The sequence below is a fragment of the Delphinapterus leucas genome, chromosome 2, assembly GCF_059928025.1.
Source record: "Delphinapterus leucas isolate spDelLeu-1000000601 "Yukka" chromosome 2, BTC_Dleu_Yukka2, whole genome shotgun sequence".
In the NCBI taxonomy this organism is placed as follows: domain Eukaryota; kingdom Metazoa; phylum Chordata; class Mammalia; order Artiodactyla; family Monodontidae; genus Delphinapterus; species Delphinapterus leucas.
The window spans coordinates 149,016,383-149,030,504 of record NC_143130.1 but is presented as its reverse complement, the minus strand read 5'-3'; the positions used below and the strand labels follow the sequence as shown (position 1 = coordinate 149,030,504).

The window sequence follows — 14,122 nt, the reverse complement described above, 5'->3', positions numbered from 1 at the left end:
AGGTATTTAGGGGCCTCTCTGGCCTCGCTGGGAAGTCTCTTTGGACCTCTCAGGCTCTCAGGAGGTCAATGAAATAAAGGTGAGTCAGGAAAACGACAGATGGTAAGGGTTTGAATGTCTCAATAGCTGGACCGAGTCTGAGGAAATCTTCCTCATTTCTTAAATCCACATGACTGAAAGAAAAGCCAACTGGTGCTGGCCCTTCCCTCCACCTTTCTTTCTCCACCGGCACAATGGAGGCCACACCTGTAATGGCGGGTGTCCCGGATGGGCCGGTCAGGGCTCAGCTTGTCGCTCTCCAGCTGGTTGAAGGCATGCTGTCTGTAGGGGTCCTCTCCAGGCTTCAGCTGCTTGGCTGCCAGGTACGCCTTCTCATCAAAGCCTTTCGAGGGTGTTCCTGTCACCTGAGACAAAGGTCAGCATCAGAGGGGCCACAGGCAAGAGGAGAAAGTAGCCACTGTGTGGTAAGCACTTACGACACGGTAGGACCCAACTGCATTACCTCATTTGCACCGGTGAGCAGGAGATCGTTATTTCCCCCACTGTACAGATGAGGAAACTGAGGCTCGTGACGGTACCCCCCTGTGTGGGGGCAGGGAGTACATGGGAACTCTCCATACCTTCCGCTGAACTTTGTGCACCTAAAACTGCTCTTAAATAATAAAACCTATTAATAAAAAAGCTCAAGGTCAGAGCTAGTGACTCACAGGTTTCTGGAGTCAAAATGGTTGTTCTGACTCTGAAGCCCACACTCTTGACCAGGGCTCTTCATTGGATATGGAGATGGTGACACCTGGAGGGCACCTGACCCCCAAGATGAGGTGTCCTGAGAGGTCACCAAGCAACCTGCAGAATGACAGTCTCCTAGGGATAAACCTGGGCCTGACACTGGGCTAGGCATGAAGGAGGGGCCTGATCAGTAAAACATCCAACGCTGGGACAAGATGCTGCCCAGAGAACCACCTGTGAGGTCAGGTGGGCCCTCACAGGCTAATGCCAGAGCTGCTAGGATGCAAACGCACGGGCAGTGATGCATCTTCTCTGGGACTTGTGTTTGCTGCTGAAATAGCTCACGTCAGACCTCCCGGGCAGCCTGGTTTTAAGTGCTGGGGAGTGATGGATGACAGATGCCATGGCCCAGCCTCCCTCCTCTTAGCCACACCCTGCTTTGTGCTCCCAAAGTCCCCCCATGAAAGACACTGGGGAAAGATACATCTGAGACGCATGGATGAGTGGATGGATCCTGACATCTCATTATCTGAAACACACTGCCAGCCGGATGTTGCCTGGAAATATCATCAACGGTGAGTGCATCTCGACTCCACCCCTTCCACTTGACCAGCAGCCCGGGCAGGAGCTGTGAGCCCACAGGGGCAGCAGGAAGGCGGGTGAGAGTTGTCCAGGCACAGAACCCCTGCATGAGAACTCCATCACAGGCCTAGTCTCTAGAAGGACAGTCCCAAGAAGACAGCTCGACCTGTGGAGAGGAGATGGATGTGTTGGGTGATCCACCAGCAGCACAGGGCCTCCACATTCCCCTGAGAGCCTAGCTCCCAGCCTCAAAGGACAGGAATGCAAAGGTTCCGGGGAGTGCCTGTCTCCTAGGGCTGCCTCTCTGTAGTGTTCATGCCTCCTAGGAACCAGTCCCTGAGCTCCCTGAGGTCACAGCCAGTGAGGGAGGTTTCCTCATGTGTACTGGGCCCAGCCCTGTGTCACACACATACTCAGGGTGGTGACAACAGCTGCACTGCCGCACTGTGATATTCTTATTTGGTGCCATGCCAGGGACTGGACAGATGGGTCAGTGTCCCCATAGACTCACAATCCATGGCAGGAAAGAGAGAATGAGTGGAAGGAGGGGATTGGTTCAAGATGGTGGAGTAGAAGGACATGCTCTCACTCCCTCATGCGAGAGCACCAGAATCACAACCAACCGCTGAAAAATCATCGACAGAAAGACACTGGAACTCATCAGAAAAGATACCCCACATCCAAAGACAAAGGGGAAGTCACAATGAGACGGTAGGAGGGGCGCAATCACAATAAAATCAAATCCCGTAACTGCTGGGTGAGTGACTCACAAACTGGAGAACACTTATACCACACAATTCCACCCACGAGAGTAAAGGTTCTGAGCCCCACGTCAGGCTTCCCAACCTGGGGGTTCAGCAACGGGAGGAGGAATTCCTAGAGAATCAGACTTTGAAGCCTAGTGGGAATTGATTGCAGCACTTCGACAGGATGGGGAAACACACAAAGTAGTGTGCGCATCGGGACCCAGGGGAAGGAGCAGTGACCCCATAGGAGACTGAACCAGACCTACCTGCTAGTGTAGGAGGGTCTCCTGCAGAGGCGGGGGTGGCTATGTCTCACTGTGAGGACAAGGACACTGGCAGCAGAAGGTCTGGGAAGTACTCCTTGGCGTGAGCCCTCCCAGAGTCCGCCATTAGCCCCACCAAAGAGCCAGGTAGGCTCCAGTGTTGGGTGGCCTCAGGCCAAACAACCAACAGGGAGGGAAACAAGCCCCACCCATCAGCAAATAAACGGATTAAAGTTTTACTGAGCTCTGCCAACCAGAGCAACAGCCAGCTCTACCCACCACCAGTCCCTCGCATCAGGAAACTTGCACAAGCCTCTTAGATAGCCTCATCCACCAGAAGGCACAGAGCAGAAGCAAGAAGAACTACAATCCTGCAGCCTGTGGAACAAAAACCACATTCACAGAAAGATAGACAAGATGAAAAGGCAGAGGGCTATGTACCAGATGAAGGAACAAGATACAACCCCAGAAAAACAACTAAGTGAAGTGGAGATAGGTAACCTTCCAGAAAAAGAATTCAGAATAATGACAGTGAAGCTGATCCAGGACCTCAGAAGAAGAATGGAGGCAAATATCGAGAAGATGTAAGACATGTTTAACAAAGACCTAGAAGAATTAAAGAACAAACAAACAGAGATGAACAATACAATAACTGAAATGAAAAACACACTAGATGGAATCAACAGCAGAATAACTGAGGCAGAAGAACGGATAAGTGACCTGGAAGAGAGAATGGTGGAATTCACAGCCACGGAACAGAATAAAGAGAAAACAATGAAAAGAAATGAAGACAGCCTAAGAGATCTCTGGGACAACATTAAACGCAACAACATTTGCATTATAGGGGTCCCAGAAGGAGAAGAGAGAGAGATAGGACCTGAGAAAATATTTGAAGAGATTATAGTCGAAAACTTCCCTAACATGGGAAACGAAATAGCCACACAAGTCCAGGAAGCACAGAGAGTCCCAGACAGGATAAACCCAAGGAGAAACATGCTGAGACACATAGTAATCAAATTGGCAAAAATTAAAGACCAAGAAAAATTATTGAAAGCAGCAAGAGAAAAACAACAAATAACATACAAGGGAACTCCCATAAGGTTAACAGCTGATTCCTCAGCAGAAACTCTACAAGCCAGAAGGGAATGGCATGACATATTTAAAGTGATGAAAGGGAAGAACCTACAACCAAGATTGCTCTACCCAGCAAGGATCTCATTCAGATTCTACGGAGAAATCAAAGCTTTACATACAAGCAAAAGCTAAGAGAATTCAGCACCACAAAACCAGCTCTACAACAAATGCTAAAGGAACTTCTCTAAGTAGGAAACACAAGAGAAGAAAAGGAACTACAAAAAGAAACCCATAACAATTAAGAAAATGGTCATAGGAACATACATATCAATAATAACCTTAAAAGTGAATGGACTAAGTGCTCCAACCAAAAGACTGAGGCTCCCTGAATGGATACAAAAACAACACCCATATATATGCTGTCTACAAGAGACCCACTTCAGACCTAGGGACACATACAGACTGAAAGTGAGGAGATGGAAAACGATATTCCATGCAGATGGAAATCAAAAGAAAGCTGGAGTAGCAATACTCATATCAGATAAAATAGACTTTAAAATAAACAATGTTACAAGAGATAAGGCAGGACACTATATAATGAGCAAGGGATCAATCCAAGAAGAAGATATAACAATTATAAATATATATGCACCCAACATAGGAGCACCTCAATGCATAAGGCAACTGCTAACAGCTATAAAAGAGGAAATCAACAGTAACAGAATAATAGTGGGGGACCTTTAACACCTCACTTACACCAATGGACAGATCATCCAAACAGAAAATTAATAGGGAAACACAAGCTTTAAATGACACAATAGACCAGATAGTTTTAATTGATATTTATAGGACATTCCATCCAAATACAGCAGATTACACTTGCTTCTCAATTGCACACGGAACATTCTCCAGGATAGATCACATCTTGGGTCACAAACCAAGCCTCAGTAAATTTAACAAAATTGAAATCATATCAAGCATCTTTTCTGACCACAACACTAGGAGATTAGAAATCAATTACAGGGAAAAAAAAATAGTAAACACAAACACATGGAGGCTAAACAATACGTTACTAAATAACCAAGAGATCACTGAAGAAATCAAAGAGGAAATCAAAAAATACCTAGAGACCAATGACAATGAAAACATGATGATCCAAAACCTATGGGATGCAGCAAACGCAGTTCTAAGAGGGAAGTTTATAGCAAGACAAGCCTACCTCAAGAAACAAGAAAAATCTCAAATAAACAATCTAACCTTACACCTAAAGGAACTAGAGAAAGAAGAACAAACAAAACCCAAAGTTAACATAGGAAAGAAATCATGAATATCAGAGCAGATATAAATGAAATAGAAACAAAGGAAACAATAGCAAAGATCAATAAAACTAAAAGCTGGTTCTTTGAGAAGATAAACAAAATTGATAAACCATTAGCCAGACTCATCAAGAAAAAGAGGGAGAGGACTCAAATCAAGAAAATTAGAAATGAAAAAGGAGAAGTCACAACAGTCACCACAGAACTACAAAGCATCCTAAGAGATTATTACAAGCAACTCGATGCCAATAAAATGGGCAACCTGGAAGAAATGGACAAATTTTCAGAAAGGTATAACCTTCCAAGACTGAACCAGGAAGAAATAGAAAATCTGAACAGACCAATCACAAGTAATGAAATTGAAACAGTGATTTAAAATCTTCCAACAAACAAAAGTCCAGGACCAGATGGCTTCACAGGTGAATTCTATCAAACATTTAGAGAAGAGCTAACACCCATCCTTCTCAAACTCTTCCAAAACATTGCAGAGGAAGGAACACTCCCAAACTCATTCTATGAGGCCACCATCACCCTGATACCAAAACCAGACAAAGATACTAGAGAAAAAGACAATCACAGACCAATATCACTGATTAATATATATGCAAAAATCCTCAACAAAATACTAGCAAACAGAATCCAACAACACATTAAAAGGATCATACACCATGATCAAGTGGGATTTATCCCAGGGATGCAAGGATTCTTCTATATATGCAAATCAATCAAAGTAATACACCATATTAACAAATTGAAGAAGAAAAACCATATGATCATCTCAATAGATGCAGAAAAAGCTTTTGACAAAATTCAACACCCAGTTATGATAAAAACTCTCTAGAAAGTGGGCATACAGGGAACCTACCTCAACATAATAAAGGCCGTATAAGACAAACATCATTCTCAATGGTGAAAAACTGAAAGCATTTCCTCTAAGATCAGGAACAAGACAAGGATGTCCACTCTCACCACTATTATTCAACATAGTTTTGGAAGTCCTAGCCACGGCAATCAGAGAAGAAAAAGAAATAAAAGGAATACAAATTGGAAAAGAAGAAGTTAAACTGTCACTGTTGGCAGATGACATGATACTATGCATAGAGAATCCTAAAGATGCCACCAGAAAACTAGAGCTAGAAAACTAGAAACTAGAGCTAATCAATGAATCTGGTAAAGTTGCAGGATACAATATTACTGCACAGAAATCTCTTGCATTCCTATACACTAATGATGAAAAATCTGAAAGAGAAATTAAGGAAACACTTCCATTTAGCATTGCAACAAAAAGAATAAAATACCTAGGAGTAAACCTACCTAGGGAGACAGAAGACCTGTATGCAGAAAACTATAAGACACTGATGAAAGAAATTAAAGATGATACAAACAGATGGAGAGATATACCATGTTCTTGGATAGGAAGAATCAATATCGGGAAAATGACTATACTACCCAAAGCAATCTACAGATTCAATGCAATCCCTATCAAATTACCAATGGCATTTTTTTTTTTTTTTTTTTTTTTGTGGTACACGGGCCTCTCACTGTTGTGGCCTCTCCCGTTGCGGAGCACAGGCTCTGGATGCACAGGCTCAGCAGCATGGCTCACAGGCCCAGCCGCTCCGCGGCATGTGGGATCTTCTCAGACCAGGGCACGAACCCATGTCCCCTGTATCGGCAGGTAGACTCTCAACCACTTACCACCAGGGAAGCCCACCAATGGCATTTTTTTACAAAACTGGAACAAAAAAATCTTAAAATTTGTATGGAGACACAAAAGACCCCGAATAGCCAAAGCAGTCTTGAGGGAAAAAAACGGAGCTGGAGGAATCAGACTCCCTGACTTTAGACTATACTACAAAGCTACAGTAATCAAGACAATATGGTACTGGCACAAAAACAGAAATATAGGTCAATGGAACAGGAAAGAAAGCCCAGAGATAAACCCACACATCTACGGTCAACTAATCTATGACAAAGGAGGCAAGGATATACAATGGAGAAAAGACAGTCTCTTCAATAATTGGTGCTGGGAAAACTGGACAGCTACATGTAAAAGAATGAAATTAGAACACTCCCTAACACCATACAGAAAAATAAACTCAAAATGGATTAGAGACCTAAGTGTAAGACCAGCCACTATAAAACTCTTAGAGGAAAACATAGGAAGAACACTTTTTGACATAAATCACAGCAAGATCTTTTTTGACCCAGCTTCTAGAGTAATGGAAACAAAAATAAACAAATGGGACCTAATGAAACTTAAAAGCTTTTGCAAAGCAAAAGAAACTACAAACAAGACGAGAAGACAACCCTCAGAATGGGAGAAAATATTTGCAAACGAATCAATGGACAAAGGATTAATCTCCAAAATATATAAACAGCTCATGCAGCTCATATTAACAAAACAGACAACTGAATCCAAAAATGGGCAGAAGACCTAAATAGACATTTCTCCAAAGAAGACATACAGATGGCCAAGAAGCACATGAAAAGCTGCTCAACATCACTAATTAGTAGAGAAATGCAAATCAAATCTACACTGAGGTATCACCTCACACCAGTTAGAAATGGCATCATCAGAAAATCTACAAACAACAAATGCTGGTGTGGAGAAAAGGGAACCCTCTTGCACTGTTGGTGGGAATGTAAATTGATACAGCCACTGTGGAGAACAGTATGGAGGTTCCTGAAAAAACTGAAAATAGAATTACCATATGACCCAGCAATTCCACTACTGGGCATATATACCCAGAGAAAACTATAATTCAAAAAGACACATGCACCCCAATGTTCATTGCAGCACTATTTACAATAGCCAGGTCATGGAAGCAACCTAAATGCCCACCGACAGACGAATGGATAAAGAAGATGTGGTACATATATACAATGGAATATTACTCAGCCATAAAAAGGGACAAAACTGGGTCATTTGTAGAGATGTGGATGGATCTAGAGACTGTCATACAGAGTGAAGTAAGCCAGAAAGAGAAAAACAAATATCGTATATTAACTCATATATGTGGAACCTAGAAAAATGGTACAGATGAACTGGTTTGCAGGGCAGAAATTGAGACACAGATGCAGAGAACCAAAGTATGGACACTGAGGGGGGAAAGTGGCAGGGGGTGTTGGTGGTGGGATGAATTGGGAGATTAGGGTTGACATATATACACTAATGTGTATAAAATGGATAACTAATAAGAACCTGCTGTATAAAAAAATAAAATTCAAAAAAGAAAAAGGTAAGGACATCTAAAAAAATAAATAGAGAGAAGGAGTGAAGGAAGGAGGGAGAGGGGAGGAGAGAGAGAAGGAGTGAAGGAAGGAGGGAGAGGGGAGGAGAGAGAGAGGAAGAAGGTTCTGGCTTGAACCCTGGATTGCTAGAATGACCCAAGCTGTTAACTGTGAGAGTGAGGATGAGGGATGAGGGTTCCTTTGTGCCCTTTCCACCAGAGAAAAGAGTGGGTGCTAACTCTGCCCCCCACTTCCACCCAGCCCAGGATCAGGCAAATGGAAAGCGGCCTCCAGCTGATGGTGGAGGAGCTAAAACAAGAAAAAAAATTGCAGAAGCTCCCAAAGGGAGAGCATGCCAATGAATTACCCCGCCAGTCAACTGAGAGAAATAACCATGCTTATTTATTTAGGACTTATGGCCACGCTGTGGGCTCAGGAAACCTCTTAGCTCTCAACCCACACTCACCCATTGCCCAGTAAACATTGATCGAGAGCCACCAGCTACCGGGTACTGGGACACCCTTCTGCAAGTTCCAAGGATCACCTGATCATTCATTCGTTTGTTTACAGAGGCTTGACTCCACTTGCTCATTCATTCATCCGCCCATTCATTCAGCAAAACTCCGCTGAGCACCACCTATGTGCCAGGAAGGGGGAGGAATGGTTCTGACACTGTCCCCATCCCCAGCCTGCTGCCTTCCTGCGCCTCATTCAAAGCCTCTTCAGGGCCACAGAGAAGGCTGTGGAAAAGCATCTCTAGAGAAGTTCCTCTCAGGACCTCAAAACTGAGCTAGACATCCTCAAAGATGTGTCTGCTTCTCCCTCCCTCAGACCCATAGCCTCTGATGGTCTAACCCTTCTCCGAGGTTAGACCCTTCACCTGTGACACACCTTGTGAAGAAGGGCACAAGGGTCTGCTCCCTCCCAGAGGTCTCAGCTCTGCTTTCACGTTGACCCAGCATCCCCGGGGTTTAGAGCTGAAACATCAGTTGGCCCTGCATCAGCCGAGTGGAGGCGATACCGAGGCAGGATAGGATGTGGCCCCTCTATCCAGTCCCTCTCTGGCCTCACCCCAGTCACTGCCCTGAGCTCTTCTACCTGATATCTATCCACACACCCACACCACAGCTCATTTCCCTCCAGTTCTTGAACTCTCCTTTCCCTTTGGCTCTGGTCTTTGATTCTGAGACTTCCAGGCCTTTGAGTGTCCCGGTGGCTACCTCTAACTCAATGCCTCAAAATGAATTCTTCATCCATCCCCAAAGCAGTTGCTTCTTCTGTGCTGCCTGTTGCAGAGGTGGGCAGTCCCACCCCGCTGGTCCTCCGGGTGACAAATCCAGGGGTCACCCCTAGTGCCCTCCCCCATGCGCCACAGCCTGAAGCAGACCCCTGCCCTGGGTCTCACAGGCAGTGTCCTATGCACATGCCACTAGTGTTAAATCAACAGATTATTTACTGAAAGTCTAGTCTGTGCAGACACTGTGCAAGAAGCTGGGAGAATGAAAATAAACAAAAAGTATGGCCCCCAGAAAAGGAATCTAGGAATCTAGGTCACTCCCTTTTCCTCCCCCATCCCATGCCAGGCATGGCCATGGAGGATCATGAAGAAACCTCCACTCTCAAACTCAGATCACGGGTAGCTGGAGAACTGGCCATGGAACCTCGCCCACCCCACCCCGGCTGGGGCAGGAGTCCGGTGATGGCACAGGCACCAGGCACTGGTGGCCAGTGAATGCCGCCTCCCTGCTCCCCTCTTCCAAAGGGGAAGTGTGTTGTGCTATCCTGTTCTCCCAGCCACACTGCTTACTAAGTATATCGGTGAGGGGTAAATACATCCTTTGGCTCTAGGCTGCGGGACCATAAGGAGATATATCTGGATCAGCCTGAGAGACCCAAGATCCTGGGCTTGGAGCCAGTCGGAGCCACAGGATAGGAGGACTCGCACTGCTGTCCTTTCTGGAGGGGGTGAGGGCATTTGGGGCTGTCTGTGGGATTCTTATACCACATGGCACTGACATCTGTGCTTTACCTCCCTTTCTTTTCCACTAGCGAGCTCCTAGCACCTGGCACGTAGTAGGTATTGAGATGTTTACTGAATAAAGGAATGAATGAGGGAGTGAATGAAGGAATGGATACCTAGACAGTGTCCCTGCTCTCACCTAACTTATAATCAAGTGGGGAGAAAACCACAGCGGACAAATGGGATCCTCTGACACCACACATGACTTCCGGTGGCTTTCACTCTCCCTCAGGGCACAAGCCCCAGAGCTCACAGTGGCCCAGGAGCAGATGCCCTGTCACCTCGCTGGACTCAGCTTCTACTGTTGCCCCTGCCTAGCTCTGCTCCAGCCACACTGGCCTCCTGAGGTTCCTTGAGCCTCCCAGCACCTTCTCCTTAGCCCCTTTATTCCTTCTGCTTCCTTTCTGGAAGGCTTTTCTCCCAGTTGTCTGCATGGCTCCCTCCTTCACCCCCTGCAGGGCTCTGCTCAAACCTGGCTCCTCTGTGAGCCTTCCCCAGCCACCATCTGTGAAACTGTGGCCTCAGCGCCACCCTCGCCTTCCCCATCCTCCCGCCTGCTTTGGCTTTCCTTATAGCACGTAGCATCATCGGATGTTCAATGTGCACTTTTGTTATTAATGTTATCTTTTTGACTCCTTCTTCCTACAAGAATATAAGCTTCACCAGGGCAGGGATTGTCTGTTTTGTTTAATGCTGGATCCCAAAGCCCAGAACAGTGCCCCATGGGACTGGAAAACAATGGCTAATGAGTATGTGAGTGATGAGCTGTCATGCCGGCAAGCATCTCGCCCCCCCCCTTCCCCGCCTCCCCACACTCAGCTCACACACACTTGGGAGTTGAAGTGGACCAAGAAGGTGAGGGTAGCTTTGCTCATCTTAGGGACCTCCTCACTCACATGCTTCTGGCAGGGCTGTTAATCACTGTCTTCCCATCCCACCAACACCTCAATCACCACCGTGGGGTGGGCACAAGACCCAGGCTAGAGTGATCTTGTCACTGCACTCCCAGACGCAGGGGACTGGTTCAGGAACGGTCATTTGACTCAATTGGGGCCAATCAGAATCCACCCTGAGACTTTTCTATAAACTGAGCTCTTTTTGTCAGCACTGGTCAGCTTGGGAGGCGAGCGTCTTCCTGCCCCTCACATGGAGAAATCTTGTCTGGAGAATGAAACCAAGAAGAAAGAATCACAGCCAAGAGATGGAAAGAAAGAGCTCTAATGATTTTGTTTGGGGTCCCTGGAGCCAATTATATCTGATCCAAGTTCACTTTGGGGTTTTTCTATCTCTCTAAACACCTATCTGTCTTTTTTTTTTCCTCTTGAACTAGTTTGAGTTGGCTGTTCTTCTCTCATAACCAGAAGTTCTGAGATGTCAGTCCTTCGGTCCTTTGAATGAAAAGCAAGCCATTCTCCAGAAGTAAGAAACAAAAATCAAAACCAAAAACCCACAAATGAGCCACCAATGGCAATGACACAGTGTGGGTGAAAGCCATCCATGCCAAGATTTTCAGGCTGTTCTCTGGCATCTGGCCCAGGGACTTGAGCCCAGAGCCGGGTGAGGCATTCCTAGCCTTGTCCAGCAGGCAGAGCTGTGGCCAGGCTTTGGGAAGGGCGGGGGGCAGGAGGGCGATCCATCTGGACGACGACTTAAGAGGTCCTTGGGTTGCCATGGTGAGGAACAAGCGTTGGGAAGATGGTGAGTGACAGCCTGATGAGGCTCCCACAGCCCTCCAGCCTCCTGCCGAGAGTTCTTGGTGACGTTTAGGCAGCTGCCTCCTAACCATCACCAGTCTGTCTTTTCAGGAAGTGCCAAATCCAGCACTTCCATGTCCAATAAGGTCAATCACATCTGAAGTTTTTTAAGCTGAAATAATGACTCTGCTTTATAAAATGGGAAGAATTATTTCTCATCTTAGAGACTTTTATCTTCAGTCAATCACTTTGATTAAACTTTGAAACCTGCCTGACTTGTATCAGTTTTTTTCCAGCTAGATTTGCTTATTTCTTCTTGACTGCTAAATTTAGGAAACAAACAGCCAAGGGGAAGGTCGAAAATACGAAAGGACAATATTTTCCAAGTCATTTTCATCAAAAACAGTTCAACCCAAATCTCCAAGCCTTGTAAACTTTCTTTTAACATATACGCACATGTACCCCTAAATTTCAGATTTAAACAACTTGAACCCCTTCTAAATGACTGCTGCCCAATTTCCTTTTATTGCCAGTAAAACAGGTACCTGCTGGGTTTGCCTTTCACTAAAGTCACTGAAACTGCAAATAAAAAGGCTCTGGTCCTATTTTATGGATGACTCCTGACTTTTTTTTCTGAGTCTGCTTTAAACGCCAAACACCTGGCAAACAAAATGTGATTCCCAACCACTCCTGACTCCCCTAGGACAAAAATTTCATCTGATGCTGTGTCCCAAGTTGAAAGACTGCCATTCATCAGAAGAGCTGGGAAACAGTGCATGAGTCACCATCTCGGAGAGCACAGGCTTGGGTTCCACCTCTCCCAAATGAAAAGGTGGGTCCCCTGGGTCTCCCTGCAAGCTGCTGGGTTCTGCGGAAGCAGCCAACCCCTCTTGGACAGCCAGTGCCCCTGCTCAACCAGACAAGATGCCAGGGGCGGCACCGGGCTGGCAACCTCAGCTTGGGCACAGGCGGAACTCACCTAGGTTACCAAGGGCCTGCCCCAGATATGTCCCCATCTTCCTTTACACATTGCCTCAAAAGTAGTTGTCATAGGGCTTCCCTGGTGGCGCAGTGGTTGACAGTCCGCCTGCCGATGCAGGGGACACGGGTTCGTGTCCCGGTCCGGGAAGATCCCACATGCCGCAGAGCGGCTGGGCCCGTGAGCCATGGCCGCTGAGCCTGAGCGTCCGGAGCCTGTGCTCCGCAACGGGAGAGGCCACAACAGTGAGAGGCCCACGTACTGCAAAAAAAAAAAAGTAGTTGTCATAGGGGTTACCAGTCTGGGCTTTGAAATCCCATGGCCCTGGGATAAAATGTCAGTGCTTATTGCTCTCTGGCCTTGGAAAGTCACCTACCCTTTCTGAGCATGCTTCTTCATCTGGAAAATGGGGATTAGGGTGAGGATTAAAGGAGATAATGTAGATAATATATTTAGCACGGTAACTGGCACATAAATTGTATATTAATTATCATTAGCTTGCCTGTCTTTTTAGCAGGGACTCTCAACCCTGGCTGTACATTAGAATCACGTGGGAAGATTTTTAACATCCTGACGTCCAAGCCCCACCCAAGACTAATTAAATCAGAATCTCTAGGGGTGGGTCACAAGCATCAGGGGTTCTTAAAGCTCTCCAGGTGCTCCGTGTGCCACCAAGGCTGAGCAGCCGCTTCGAATGGATGCAGGGTGCTGAGCGACGGCTAGTCACGGGCTGCTAAAATCACAGGACCAAGAACGAGGAGGGACCTAGGCCATCTCCCCTGACCCCTTCCCAGGAGCCTCACCGTGAGTCTGGTTTTCTGGCCTCTATTTGTACTGACCCAGAGCTTCACCATCAGCAGAGCCAGCTGCAACTCAGCTAGAGCCTCCAAGGCTACTATAGAAATCCCACCTTGCAACACTTATGCTCACAGGCCTGGGAGGTTCTAGTTCAATTTCGTACCAAGGAGCACAAGGTAGAGGCTGCCTGGGAGGCCCACCTGGAACTTCCAGTTAGATTTCCCACCATGACCTGACTTCTCCAGGGTGCTAATGACGGCACAGCTTTATGATACCAGTGGTCTCACCAAGAAGGAGTTCTAGTGGCTATGGTGATCTCACCAAGAAAGAGAGAGGGCACGTTTCCCATTCTCTTAGATATCTGAGCCAACTAGGATCCTCTATTTAAGGCTGGGACAAGGCATCAGGCCCACTGTTCCAGACCACTTGTGCTCAGATCCAGGAAGCTTCCAGGCCCAATCAAGCTCTCTGAGTCTCATTTCCCACTCTCTACCCAGCCCAGAGGCCATGTAGGGATGGAGGGATTCTGAAGGTGGTCCATGCTAGGAATACGTGGTGTGATAGCTCAGTTTCCACCTGCTTATCAGTTTACCCAGCTTGAGTAGAGCATTCCTGGGTCTGTGAAGGGTACTAGATCTCTGCCTGACCCTCCCAGCCACAGCTGCTGCAGACCATGAGGAAAGATTA

The 14,122-nt window shown here is 46.5% G+C and overlaps 1 protein-coding gene across 1 annotated transcript in view; it reads right to left on the bottom strand.

Moving 5' to 3' along the window:
* The window catches only part of GALNT16 (polypeptide N-acetylgalactosaminyltransferase 16), a 40,027-nt gene extending 28,391 nt beyond the window's left edge, over positions 1 to 11,636 (bottom strand). The window contains exons 1-2 of the mRNA XM_089906276.1: positions 11,427 to 11,636; positions 247 to 404 (exon numbers count right to left, since the gene is read on the bottom strand). Coding sequence (XP_089762402.1) covers positions 247 to 404; positions 11,427 to 11,636 — 368 coding nt within the window. The remainder of the gene's footprint in view (positions 1 to 246; positions 405 to 11,426) is intronic.
* Positions 11,637 to 14,122: the final 2,486 nt, after the last annotated feature.